Here is a 14678-nt window from a genome sequence, read left to right on the forward strand (position 1 = left end):
GGCTCCCGCTCCCCCTCCGGCTCCCTCCAGCCACCCCAGGTCGCCTGCAGACTAACCTCCCCAGCCTCCGGGGCCTCACGGAATCCACCCGACCTCGCCGCCGGCTCGTGGACATGGCGATCCCTGCCCGGCCCCGGGTCCTCCGCCCCGAGACCACCGTCGCCCGGACGCTCCTGCTAGGCTGGGTCCTGGCCCAGGTGGACGGCGCCGCAGGTGAGTGGCACCCGCCACCGGAAGCCCAGCGCGCTCCGCCCGAAGGAAGAAGGGGACAGTCCTGGCTGGGGCGAGCTCACCTTGGTTCCCCAGGGCGCCCCAAGGTGTCCCCGCGCTGCAGGACTCGCTCACCCGCGCTCACCCAGCCGGGTTTGAATGAACCCGGGCCTGAGGCGCGCAGGTGGGAGCTGTGGGAGACGTAGTTCGCGCCCCAGTCCCGGCTGCAGCTTCTGCTCGAGACGTTTGCTCCAGGTGTCCATTGTCGTTGCACAAGCGCGTTTGTGGCTCCAGCTCTAACTTTGGGGAAGAGCTTCCCCATGAGTAGCGACCTTGAAGGTGGTAGGACGTGGGTCCGCATCTGCACAGGTCGGCGTGCAAGGGTTTGGGTATTATCTTTCTTTATAGGCTCATCTTCCCTTAATAAAGGCGGTCGTGGTCTTTTCTTGGTCTTCTGTTTTAGATTTGGGTAGAGGCAATATTGTCATAAAATGTTGCTTGGATTGGAGCAGGTACGACATTGTACATGCCCGTATGCCTATTCTTAATGCATCCGACGGTGTGACAGGCCGCGCGTCCACCTTGGTCTCTGTGGGTGTTTCAGTACAGAGACATAAAATGGAAACAGATAAAAATGGGAAAAGTCAAGTTTGGCTTTTTTCATTTGTAGGCAGTCCTAACTCTCCTCACACATGTGGTATCTTCCTTTTCCGTAATTTATTGAAAACCCTTTCTGGCTGTCCTTCCCTGGTGAGTTGAGCCTGAGTCGTGCACCTCCAGAGCTGGGTCCTGGGTCCTTGACGGCTCCTGGGATGTGCTTCAGGTCAAGTTCTAATAAGGCTTTCCCCATGAATAATTTCAAACAAGGATTTCAAGATCCTAGCCAGTTTCCATGGATTACAGGGTGGATTTTCCATGAGGAAATTCTGAGTCTAAAAGAAAATTGAAGATCTCTTGATAATTCAGTAGGGAAGCTTTTGTTGTTGGAAATGAAAATGTGAAGTTTATGGTGATGGGTGGGTGGGAAGGTCATTTGTACCATCAACACAAAGTCATGTGCTGAGAAGTGCACATAATAATAGCTGTTTCTCTGTTGTTTAAAGTCACTACGGATACATATAATTTAACTTGGAAATCAACTAATTTCAAGACAATTTTGGAGTGGGAACCCAAACCCATCAATCATGTCTACACTGTTCAGATAAGGTAAGCTAGGTACAAAAAAAGAAAGGGAAAAAAGGGGGTTTTGATGTTTCTACTTTCCTGTGCTGCATACAAATGTCGTTAAAGCTGATTACTGGATGAGATTATTCAACAAATGACAAAGAATAGGGCATTCATGGCAATTTACTAGCCAGTGTCATGCTCTATCAAGCCTGCAACATTTCTGGACCTTAAATTGATATAATGTTTTAATTGTTTTGGGGAATGATGGAAAAATCCATAAGTGGATATAAGCTGTAGAGAGGTGAACCTGCTTGAGCAGGCACTGATAGTGTGCTTCTGGATCAATGGTAACTAATCTCCTCAAAGCACAGATGTCTTTTTCCTTTGCCAGCTGTCTAGACTGTAAGCAATGCCTAAGCATTAGGGAAGAGGTGGGGAGGAGTTCCGATGTGTACACTGCCCTTAAGCAGTGTTTGATTCATTAATCTTCGGACCTCATGAATCAAAATTTGGTGGCATACCTGGTCTCGGAGGAGGCCAAATCCGTGACTCACTGAGCCACACAGAGACACTGCTGGCTGCACCCTCAGCTCTCTGGGAGCTGCTGTGGTCTTTCTGCCTCATCTCTGATTGACAGCTCTCCCCAGGACCTGGTAATTCAGCATATTCAATCTAAATGTCCAAGGTGTGCTGCATGTCTTTCTTGATGCTTTTCACCCTATTCTTGGCAAGTCTTTGGTTTCTGAAATGTTCTAGGAGGCTTAGTAGAGATCTTATGAAATAGAGGACAGTGGAAATTATTTTAACACCAATCGTATAAAGGCACAAAAATATCACTGGCAAAAATTAAAGATTTTTTGCTTTTTTGTTTTGTCTTAGCTTGTGCCAAGCCTTTTCTAGCATTAGCAGTGCAACTCCTAGGTTTGGAGTAGGTCTTCCAGGTGAATGTTCTTGTTTTTCAATTATTGCCAGACCAACAGAGAAGAGAACTTGTGTGTGCACACATGCACATACACATATCTATATAGAAAGAGAAAGGGCGATCAAGGAATTTCATAACCCAAGGTAATGATTACAATTATGGTCAAATTTTGCAATTCAGATTCCACTGATTGAGAATTAGTAATTAATTTATCTGATACCGACCTGAAACTTACCTTCTGGATAGTCAAAATTAGACTAGGAGGAATGCTTACCTCCTAAATAAAGTCAATCTTATGTCTGAGGAACATGTACAAATACATTTATGATTTACCTGATTTTTAAATATAAGCCTCTATTAACTAAGATCTTGTGCTTTATAAGGCTGCCTTTGTTTAAATGAGCAGGGCCGCTGATCTGCAGATATCAGAGAGCAGGGCTACAGCTTGGGGATTGTACAAAGACACAGGGTGCTCCTGTGGACAAGGGCCACCTCCTCAGACTCATGTCCCTGTGCTGGAGGGCCTGGGAGCAGCTCCGGCAGCCTCTGCCTGAGACCTGTACCCTTCTCCCACCCTCCCCAGGAGTAACCAGGATTCCTGGTTTAAGAGGACCATAGCAATCATTTTACAGGTGAGGAAACTGCTGCTCTGGGAAGTGAGGGATTTATTCACGACTGCAGTGATGGTATATGCCCATGCCGGGTCTGGAAGCAAGGAGAACGCCACACCACCACCTCCTTGGGCGGCTCTGCCACGGTCCAATGTGAGGCCCCAAAGCAGGGAAGAAGGGAAGCCTTGCCCACTGCGTCTCCGCAGCAGGCCTCCTTCCCTCCCTGCTTTCCTTACCTAGAGGAAGCATCTTAACCCGCTGCCCCTCTTCTCCACCCCTGCCCTCACAACTGAAGCCTGGCTCCAGCCAGAGGGCACCACTGCTGTGCTGATGTCCCTACTGGGAGCTCCCCTTTCATCTTCCCCCTTTGGAAACAGTTTTTGGTGGTTGTTGGGAAGTGTTATTGGCTTAAGTCTTAGCGCCAAACCATCACCTGTTATACTGATTTCGTGGGAATGTTCTGAATTCTAAAGCTGAGTTTGCAAAGCTTCTAGAGAACAACCCGCAACTATGTTCATGACAGTCTGTATTCTATTAGAATCTATAAATAATTTAGAAGACATTTTTATTATTTCCAAATCAGGGGGTTCTGCAATACCTAGAGGAACCTTAAAAGCTTTTAAAGTGTTAATGCTGTTAATGGCATTCAGAGGAATTTACTACAGAATTGCCCCTTCCTTACCTATTTATGTGATTTTACTGCTTATGGTGATATGGGCTCTTGTGCTAAATATTGCCACAGAGCACGTGGTCCCTGCTTGTGAGCTGGGAGGAACCAAATACTGTATCTCTCAGATGGTTTGTAGCCGCAGGGCCCAGAGGAGGCTTTCTCTCTCTATCAGAACGACTTGTTTGCCACAGTGAGGGAGAGGAATCATCATGTTCATTCGCATTTGACATGGAAATGATATAATAAAAATGTGTTTTGGTCATTCTGGACCAAAGTAGCCACTCAATTTTTATCACAGAAAATTAAAAAAATATAAGATACCAAAATATTTTAATATCAGTCTTAGTTTGTGAATTTTAGGACAGAGGATGTATTTACCCAAATCCTTTTAGCCTGGTTATTAAGTTCAGATTTTTAAAAATGCATGTCTATGGCTCCTATGTGTGGATTTAGACAATTGAATCCATATGATGCCTTGTTTTCCCCCGATGATGTATTAATTCAACCTGCAAATGCAAACCATCTAATACTCAGCAAAGCCTGCTGCTTAGTGGGGGAACAGGAGAGTATGGATCCTGGTACAGAGCAAACCATGTTCATTTTTGTTGTGTGAACGGAGGTACTGGGGGGCAGGGAAGGGAGAGAGAAGTGCTGAGCAAGGTCCGCAGGGTCCTGAGAAAGTGGGATTGGAGCCTGGCCTTGAATGGTGGAGCGGACTGTGGCAGTTGATAATGCCAAAGAGAAAAGCAGCATCACTGTCACCTTCCGTGGGACAGAAGTACACGGCTGAGCAAGGTCCGCAGGGTCCTGAGAAAGTGGGATTGGAGCCTGGCCTTGAATGGTGGAGTGGACTGTGGCAGTTGATAATGCCAAAGAGAAAAGCAGCATCACTGTCACCTTCCGTGGGACAGAAGTACACGGATCAATTGCAGTGACACTTAACATATGATTGTTTTAGAATTTCATTTCAGAAGAAGTTCCTTAAATCATTTCTTCTTCAATGATGCTTTAAAAAGAAAGGTCTGTCTTTTAGCTTTTTAGTCTCAGGCTTTGTTAGACAGATACTACCTGTATTGCTATTCTGAAATCTTTGATGATGGAAAGCGATCTCTCTTGTTGGATGCAAATCATAATGTTCCATTTCTTTTTCTTCCTTCTTCCTTTCCTTAGTACTAAATCAGGAGATTGGAAAGGTAAATGCTTCCACACAACAAACACAGAGTGCGACCTCACTGAGGAGATTGTGAAGGACGTAAAGCAGACATACTTGGCACGGGTCCTTACCTACCCCGTGAGGAACTTAAATACCACAGGTTATGCTGGGGAACCTCCGTTTGAAGATGCCCCCGAGTTTACACCTTACCTGGAGAGTAAGTAGCTTGGTTTATAATACCTTTCATTCTTTTTGTTATCAACTTCTAAATATTCTTGTGCCCTTGTGAGCCCTAGGGGCCATTAGATAAAAAAAATATCCATGAACACATCTTCTTTCTCAGAAACTGGTTAAGTACCATGTCCCTTTTCTCTTTTTCCAGATGTGGTAGGAGGCTCACAGAATATAGTTGATAACAGTGTCATCGAGTGATGACATTTTGCACTGTCTGTCCCCTGACCCTACTAGTAACCAGCTGAATGTGTGTGGGGGTGGTGGGAGTGCAGGGAGGAAATCCACCAAGGCTGGGGCTTCAACATTTCCCCATGTCATATATCCTGAATTTTTAGCGCTGTCATCAGACCAGGAATCCCAGTTTAGGATTTTTCACAAATGGTCATGTGGTTCCTCTGAGCTTGTATTTAGGTTTTCTGATCTTTTTCAGTGAGTTGGCCATCATTTGAGTCCCCATGACATGCCAGCAGCTACCCAGCTCTCAGCCTGCCTCCCTCATGCTGGTTTTGAAAATGTGGAATGCTTTCCTCCCCAGCCTTTGGCCCAGTAAGCCCACCCTAGAATTTAATAAGGGACCGTAGAGGATTCCTGCCAAGTTGATTTAAATTTCTTTGTCACAACTATGGTTCTGAGATAGGCGTTTTTAAATAAACACAAGTAACACATTGCAGAGAGTGAAATCAGCCTGTCTTTCAAAGCCTGCTGGTTGGAATTAGAGTGTTGTGTTATTGGTGTTTCTATATTTACCCCTCGGACAGCCCTGTGAGAGAGAACAGTATCTCGAGGTAGGCATGATGAAGAAGAAGACTGGAGAGACAATCAACCAGGCTTTCTCCTCTACTGTCTATATTGAGGGTCAAAACAGGGGGCAGCCATGCCCCGGGAGAATGCGGCTGCCCTCCCAGAGCACACGTTGGCAAGACCCTGTCTTCAAACTCCTCTGGTGGTTTTATGTGTATTGTCTCTTCTGACCTCCAGTAACTTCTCAGCATCACTGGTATTCATTCTCCCTCCAACTTATACATCCTCATGAGTTCCTTTCATAGTTTTTGAGTATTTTATAAGCAACTTCAAAACCTTTGTTGGTGCAAAATAGAAAGTATTTTATATGTTTATTTTGTGTAGGCACACACATACCCACACATACTTAGTCCTATGACTTGCATATAATTGGTGTTAAATGATTGGGATTTGTTTTACTGTCATTCAACCAAAGCACATGAAATAATTGAGCCACTGGAGAGATCCAGTGGTTAAAACCAGTTCCTTGAGGTACCAAGGACATTCCCTGGGCCATTCCACAGCCCCTAACTTATTGTACCTAAAATACAGAATCTGACACAACTGCACTCTTCAGTACAGTAGCCACTAACCATATGTAGCTATTTGAAATACATATATGTATATGAATATGTGACCACTTGAAATATGGCTAATGATGTAAGTGTTGAATACACAGTGGATTTTGAAAAATGTAAAATATCTTGTAAAGTTTTTGTATTGACTGCATGTTAAAATGATAATATCCTCGTATATTCGGTTAAATAAAATATATTATTAAAATCAATTTCACCTGTTTCTTTTTACTTTTTCTAATGTGACTACAGAGAAATTTAAAATTACATCTGTGGCTCACACTGTAGTATTCCCACTGGACAGCACTGCTGTAGACTGTCTTAGGATTCAGCTCTAGTGTCACAAACCTGCTACTACCAAGGAGCTGATTCTGTGCAGGTGTCTTATATGAGAGATGACGAAATTGTTAACTGTGATAACTAAATCACATTTTATTTTGTATAGTATTCCTTGGTTCCAACCAAGCTCATTTTCTTTGTTTCAGCAAAGCTCGGACAGCCGGTGATTCAAAGTTTTGAACAAGTTGGAACAAAACTGAATGTGACTGTACAAGATGCACGTACCTTAGTAAGAAAGAATGGCACATTCCTAAGCCTCCGGGATGTTTTTGGCAAGGACTTAAATTACATACTTTATTATTGGAAAGATTCAAGTACAGGAAAGGTGAGAATTTTTTTATTTGTTTTATGACTTGTTTTAAACCGTGGTTCCTTGATTTTACAGCCCACTTCTTCTCCAGTTCAAAAACTGTAGACCAAAGGTTGTGGAGTGGGAGGGGTACGTGCTGGGGACTCTGAGTTCCCTTGTGACTTTGGACAGGGCCCCCTCGGAGACCCAGGTTCCTCAGCCAAGGGGCTGGACTAGATCTTCCCTGAGGGTCCTGCCACCTCTCACATTTCTTCCTCTACTGAGGATCCCAGAGACAAAATTTATTTTCTATTCAACGATTAATATGTCCTTCCTTCTTTCTTTCACAGCAGATATCTTCCAAAGGGGCTAACTTGGGTTGGACATACTCAAATAGGATCTTTTCAGTCTTGGAAAAAGCACCTTAGAAGTTATCAGGGGCACCTGATTAGCCAGGTCACTCCTAATCCTTTATACATCAGATATTCCATGTAGGCTTTGCCTAGAGCCTAAACTTTTACTTCCACAGTGACTTAATAAAGGGGGAAGAATTTACTCTGAGCCCAGGTGAATTAAAAATTCTTTATCATTTCACAGAAAACAGCCAAGACAAACACTAATGAGTTTTTGATTGATGTGGATGAAGGAAACAACTATTGTTTCAAGGTTCAGGCAGTGATTCCATCCCGAAAAACTAACCAGAAGAGTTCAGAAAGCCTCTTTGCATGCACCAGCCAAGAGAAAGGTGTATTCAAAGGTGAGTGGCCCTTCCTGTTGGTCATCTGGGAGGCACAGACGCCTTCCAGGGGACCAGCTCCACCCTCAGAGCCAGCATATTCTTCTTTTGTTAAATATTCGGGGAGAAACTGCCTTGGGTTTTTTTGGTTTTACTTTTGGTACTCTTAAGATTTTAGGCATTTAGAAATGTTTCTGTGTTGTTCCATTGTATGAGCAAGTGTTTTCTTGAGCACCTACCAGGTGCTAAACTCTCTGTTGAGCGCTGTGTACACAAGTTATGTTTAAGATTTAGCATCAAGTCACAAATTTCTCTGGACATTCTTCATTCTTAAGTTCTGAGGGGGTGCGGGTTGGCTTCTTGACAAGCTGCAGCAGCACCTGATGGACATTTGTGAACACCTTCACTACAGGCTGTTGCCACAGAGGCTGTGAAGTCTAAGCCATCAAGGGAAGGGATTGAGTATGCCTGGTATACCCATGTGCATGTGTGTGCGTGTGGTGACACGTGCGTATGCCAGCATGTGAGCTCAGACACACGGCATCTGGTGAAGACTGGTTCCTAACTAGGAGTGTGATGTGTTGAGACAGGTGCATGAGGCTGAAAGCCTGTGTCTTCCTCCACACTTTACAGGGAAAGTGCTCTGAGTACTTTCAGGGAACAAAAGAATCAGAGGACAGTAATGATGACCTAGCTCCTTGCTAAGATGAGATTTAAAAATTGTAAAGCACTTTAAAATAAACTATCCTTTCCTATTTATTGCTATTGACAGAGGAGAGGGCTCTCTTTCCCTCTGGTCCTGCACGCCTCTGAGCCATCCTACCCACAGCCTTCAGGCTCATCGTCCTAAAGCCCAGCTCTCATCTCACTGCCTCTGCCTTTGTGCACACCCAAATCTCTGCTCCCCCTGCCTCCTCTCTCTCTGCTGAAATGAGTCTTATGAGAGGCATTCAAATGCCACGTCCACCATGAAGCTGTCTTCCTGCACCAGCAGTTATCATCTCTTCTTCACCTGAATCCTGGTGGCACCTGGGATCCCCCTTTTGTACTTACAGGTTGTCTTCTACTATGATCATTGCCACTAAACTCAGCATCAATTTTAGCCACTGTTTCCAACAGCTGTTCTTACTTCCAGCTACGTGTATCTTTCTAGACTGAACATTATTCAGTTTATTAAATATCCCATTAAATGCTTTGAGCCATTGTCAATTTGCTCTAAAACAGCTAGGGTTTGACAAATTCTTTCCTGGTATTAGTGTGGTGGAAAGAGTGGAAGAAAGAAATCTTACATGTGCCAAAGCAGGATGGTGTGATTTGGGCTTATGCCCTCAATTCTGCATGCAGATAAATGGGATTGTAGCTCTCCACATTGACTTGGGGCCTTTTATTTTTCAGAAATGTTCTTCATTGTTGGAGCAGTAGTGTTCGTGGTTATCATCTTCATCATCATCCTGTCTGTGTCTCTGTACAAGTGCAGAAAGGCAAGAGCCAGGGCAAGCGGGAAGGAGAGCTCCCCACTGAACATTTCATAAAGGAAGCACCACTGGAGCTGCCCACCACTGCAAATGCTATAGTGCACTATAACCCAGAACTTTTAGGACAATAGAATATATGGAAACACAAATGAGCATTTTGGAGCATGAAGACCCTTGGGTTCAAAAAAGTTCTTCCCATGACCTGCTCTTACAATCAGCATTCTGGTTTTGACATCCACCTTAGTCACTGGAATGTAATGAATGGTACAACTAATTCCAAGTTTTAATTTTTATTTTAACACTGTGGCACCTTTTGCACATATCATGCTTTAGATTGTATATTCTGCAGTCAAGAAGAAAGCAGGTCATACGAGCAAAAACAAATGAACAAATGCTTTAAAATATCTTGCGTGGACTTTTAGAGAGCTTTTGAGAGGCTAACTTAAAATGATGTAGGAAAGTAAAATGGAAATTGGGAGGACTTTTCTGACATGCATCTGTCCTTTCATAGTATGGTGTTTAGGTTTTTTGTTTGCGGGGGGTGTTGAGTACTTTTGGAAGTTCAAAACAATTGGCAAACTTCTATATTAATTTGTTAGATGCAGGAGACTTCCATTTTGGGCACATTCCCAATACACATTACAGTTTAGCACTTTAACTGACTTAAGTGGTATTGATTAAATATTTGACAACTAACTACATTTTTATAAGACTACTATACAAACAAACTACATAGAATTTATGATTTAAGGTACTTAAAGCTTTTATGGTCAACATTGTATATATTTATATAATTTTTTAAAAGGTTTTATATGGGGATTTTCTATTTATATAGGTAATATTGTTCTGTTTGTATATATTGAGATTATTTATTTAATATACTTTCATATAAATAAAGGTGACTGGGAATTTTGACTATTGTATTTATATATCTTCCATTTATTATTTATGATTTGATCTTTGTATTAGTCAGCTCTGTTGTAGTGATACATATTCCTAAAAATCTCAGTGGTTTATAACAACATATCTTATTTTTCATTTATATTATATTTTGGTGACTGTAGGCTAGCTGCAGCTCTTCTCAATGTCTTCTTGTTCTAGGACCCAAACCAAAGAAGTCCCTAGTTGGATCAGGGCAGAGGAGAAAGCAAAAAACTGGTAGAAATAGCTACATCTTCAAGCTTTAAGCCACCTCTGAAAACTTGCTCCATCCTGGCCCATTGACATGTCTGCTCACATGCCATGGCCCAAGCGAGTCATGTGACCAGGCCTGACAATGCTCGGCCTACTGGGAGGCACCACTAGTCCCATGGCAGTGGGCAGTGAAGTGATCTCACAGGGAAGGGAGAGAATAATACGAGCTGCTGCAGACTCAAAGCGAGAGATTTCTTCCCAAGGGCATTAGTTTGAATTGCAGATGAAGGTTGGAGAAGAAAAAGGAAGAAAATTTCTTTGGATTATTATATTGAAAAAAAATTAGATAAAAGGACAATATAAGATATGGAGAGATAAAAGGGGAATGAGGTCTCGAGTTAATTAACAGCAAAGTAGACTGAACGCTCTTTGCCGGCAGGGACTGGGTCTAGCTCATGTTTTCAGCTCCCTTAGGGTGATGTGCACAGTGGACTCTGTCACTGAGTTGAGATGACTTTATTACCTCTCGAATGTAGAAATAGTGAGTCATTCATTCAAATTCAGAAGAACAGTCTTGTTCTGTCAACTGTGTGGAAGAGGATTCTAACTAGAGATGAAAATGAGGCTCTTGGCACCTCACTGGGCCACAAACCACTTTTGCTTCCCACTGTGAAAAGCTGGGCTGTTGTCATGTAGGAAAAACATCCAGATGGCACAGCCACCTGGAAGAGGTACCACAAAGACAATGAGCAAGCATTAAAATGAGCAAAGACTCAGATGACTCTTCAAGGCTCCACCTTTCAATCACCATAGTAGGATTTCCCAACCTCTCAACAGTCACAGTGGGTGCTAAGTTTCTAATACATAAAACTTGGGGGCACAATGCAAGCTTCAGTGAGTTTGGGGGGGGGACATAATTCAATCTACTATATTCCACCCCTGGCACACCAAAACTCATGTCCTTTTCACATTTATTCCACACCAAAACTCATGTCCTTTTCACATTTATTCATACATTTATTCCACCCCCAAAGTCTTAACTTGTTTCAATTCAAAAGTCCAAAGTTCAAAGTCCCTCTATGAAAAGCAAAACAAGTTATCTACTTCCAAGATACAATGGTGGGACAAATATAGGGTACATATTCCCGTTCCAAAAGGGAGAAATAGGCCAAAAGAAAGGGGGAACAAGTCCCACACAAGTCTGACACCCAGCAGAGCAGGCATTAAATCTCAAAGCTGGCGAATCATGTACGTTGACTCCATGTTCAACCTCCTCTGCACGCTGGTGTGGGGCTTGGATGCCCAAGTCCTTGGGCAGCTCTGCTCCTATGGTTTACCTGGTTGCAGGCCACACTTCAGCTCTCCCAGGCTGGGGTTCCACTCTCACAGCTCCACAGGTCTGGGGTCTCCATGGCAGTCCCGCTCTCACAGCTTCACTAGACACGGTGCTGTTGGGGTTTCTCTGCTGCAACTCTGACCGCACGTTTCCACTCGACATTGCTTTAGTGAAGGCTCTATGTAGTGACTCTGCCCCTGTGACAGATCTCTTCCTGGGCCCCTAGACTTTTCCATACATCCTTTGAAATTGGGGTGGAGGCTCCCAAGCCTTCACAGTTCTGGCATTCTGTGAGCCTATAGACCTAACACCACATGGATGCCGCCAAAGCTTCTGGCTTGTATTTTCCAAAGCTGCTGGTCCAGCCACACTTGGGGCCAATTTAGTGATGGCTGGAGCAGCCAAAGCAGCTGGGGTGCTGGTGCTGGAAGCAGCTTCCAAAGGTGTCATTGAGCAGTGAGCCAGTGGAGGGCACCTCAGGCCTGTTCCCCAAGACCATTTTGTCTCCTTAGGCCTTTGGGCCTGAAATGGAAGGGTTGGCCCCAGAGGCTTCCACAATGCCTTCAGGGCCTTTCCTCCTTCTCTTGATAATCCCTTTCCTTTGTACTAATCTTCTTTGCACCATTGGATTTTTCTTCTGCAAATGCTCTCTGCTTCTCTACCACATGGCCAGGTTGTGAATTTTCCAAATCTTTATGCTCTGCTTCCATTTTAAATTCTGGCTTTATTGTCATGCCTTTGCCACTGTAACTCAGTGTAGGCTGTTGCAAGTAGCCATGCAGCTTCCTTAATGCTTTGCTGCTTAGAAATTTCTTTGGCCAAATGCTCTGGTTCACAACTCCTAAGTTCCAACTTCCACAAAGTCCTAGGGCATGGAAACAACGTAGCCAAGTTCCATGCCAGTTCACAGCAAGGGTGATCTTTGCCCTGGTTTCCAGTAAACTCCTTCTTTTTTTTTTTTTTTTTTTTTTAAAGATGACCGGTAAGGGGATCTTAACCCTTGACTTGGTGTTGTCAGCACCACGCTCAGCCAGTGAGCCAACCAGCCATCCCTATATAGGATCCGAACCTGTGGCCTTGATGATATCAGCACTACACTGTCCCGTGTCGAAGTTTTTAATATATACTTATAAAGTGGATAATTACTTTGTTACATTATAAATGCAATAAAGTTACACTTACTGTAAAAAAGTGAGCCACGGGCCAGGCCCCAGTAAACTCCTTCTGATTTCTATCTGAGACCTCCTTAGAATGGTCCTTACAGTCCATATTTCTATCAGCATTCTGCTTGCCACCATGTAACAGTCTGTAAGACATTCCAAACTTTCCTTCGTCTTTTTGTCTTCTTCTGAGTCCTCCAAACTCCTCCAACCTTTGCCCAACACCCAGTTCCAAAGCTGCTTCCACATTTTCAAGTATTTGTTATAAGCAACACCCCACTTCTCTGGTACCAATTTTCTGTATTAGTCCATTTTGTGTTGCTTATAACAAAATACACAGAACTAGGTGTTAGGTTAATAAGGTTTTAAATCCATTTTGTTCCTTTGAAACAAAGAACTTTAAGCATTGCCAATAAAACTGTAAACATGAAATGTTTAACACCATATCCCAAGGAAGAATGAGTGAAAAAACCTTTGATATCCCCATAAAAATGGTAGCCTGAAAGAAAATAAGGTAGCCATTTTATAGAAGTTAAGAGAAACAGACCAGGGGTTGGTTTACTTGGTTGGTTTTATTTGTTGGCTTGTTTGACCTATCTGTGTCGATGCTGGAGAGGCTGAACCTTGCAGTGGTATAAGGTTCTGTTGTACTGGAGAAATGGGGTGCATCTGCAGCAGAGTCAACAAAGAAAGGTCGGTATTGGGGGCATGTCCTCAAAAAGGGTGCTTTGGCCACTGTCTTGCATTTCTGCTCACGTGCTCTACCCAGGACAAAGAGCTTAGTGCACTACATGAAGGGGTAGAACAAACTTCAGGAGAAGGTGTCTGACCCAGCATTTCCTTGCCAGGAATAATTATGGCGTTATGTAATTCCATAGCCTCATAATCTAAGGAATTTGAATTATCCCACTAAAGAAAGTACTGGCAGACTGCAAGCAGGTCTGGGTACTAATGAGGTATCTGGCTATTCACAGGAAAGGAATTAACTATTGACCTGAACAAGACTGAACTTCAATGACCAGAAAGCTTCAACACTGGGAATATTCATTAACTGCTCCTCAGGTTGCCACACCTCTCCTTACTGCTGACACCAAACAGCTGCTGCTAAAATCAACACCGTCATTGGCACTGGAGCAGAAAACCACACTATAAATGGTTGGCTGGTATCCAAGAAAGCTTCAACACTGGGAATATTCATTAACTGCTCCTCAGGTTGCCACACCTCTCCTTACCGCTGACACCAAACAGCTGCTGCTAAAATCAACACCGTCATTGGCACTGGAGCAGAAAACCACACTATAAATGGTTGGCTGGTATCCAGGAACTGCTGCCCTCCAGTGGCCCAAATTATACATGGAGCTAATAGTAAACTAAACTTTCATGCTTTGAAAAGATATTTTTACCATCTTAAATTATTGACTAAATCTGGCTTACTTATGCGAAAATAATACTCATGAAATCCAAATACATTTTAGCTTACTGACAGCTGATAGCCTATAATCTACGTACCTTCCTCTTAAGTAAACAAAGAAACGATGATCTTTACCCATCAAATAGTAAATAAACTCATCCTCAAGTGTTGTTTTTAACATGTTGTAGAATATGTGTATTTAACATGTGTCATTTTCCTCCAGCAGTTGCCTGAGAAGGTTCATTATTGTTATAACATAATGTGACTTTCATTCAGATGCTTACAGGAGACACTAGTTCTTTCCCATGGCCTTTGCTTTTCCACCGAGGACCCAGGTGATTCTGGCTTTGCCAGTCAGCACATGCCTTCTTCATGGCTGCAGAAGTTGGCTGAGGGGTAGGCATACGACCTAATCAAGTCTAAAAGTCAATCTCATGGCTTTTTCTGCGAATGTTGGGATGCTCTCTTTCTTGATG

At 43.4% G+C, this 14678-nt stretch overlaps 1 protein-coding gene across 1 annotated transcript; it reads left to right on the forward strand.

The window, feature by feature from the left end:
• On the forward strand, positions 1-10084 carry F3 (coagulation factor III (thromboplastin, tissue factor)). Its single transcript, XM_008589900.1, has 6 exons — positions 1-213; positions 1314-1416; positions 4751-4950; positions 6808-6986; positions 7548-7707; positions 9082-10084. The coding sequence occupies exons 1-6, from the start codon at positions 114-116 to the stop codon at positions 9216-9218; spliced, it is 879 nt and encodes a 292-aa protein (XP_008588122.1). The 5' UTR covers positions 1-113; the 3' UTR covers positions 9219-10084.
• Positions 10085-14678: the final 4594 nt, after the last annotated feature.

This window comes from Galeopterus variegatus, unplaced genomic scaffold (assembly GCF_000696425.1).
Source record: "Galeopterus variegatus unplaced genomic scaffold, G_variegatus-3.0.2 Scaffold5741, whole genome shotgun sequence".
Taxonomy (NCBI): domain Eukaryota; kingdom Metazoa; phylum Chordata; class Mammalia; order Dermoptera; family Cynocephalidae; genus Galeopterus; species Galeopterus variegatus.

Excerpts from the sequence above, each read along its gene's own strand:
- F3 (XM_008589900.1), top strand. The coding sequence starts at position 114 with ATGGCGATCCCTGCCCGGCCCCGGGTCCTCCGCCCCGAGACCACCGTC. Across the intron at positions 214-1,313 it reads CCAGGTGGACGGCGCCGCAG|TCACTACGGATACATATAAT; the intron begins GTGAGTGGCACC and ends TGTTGTTTAAAG. Across the intron at positions 6,987-7,547 it reads AAGATTCAAGTACAGGAAAG|AAAACAGCCAAGACAAACAC; the intron begins GTGAGAATTTTT and ends ATCATTTCACAG.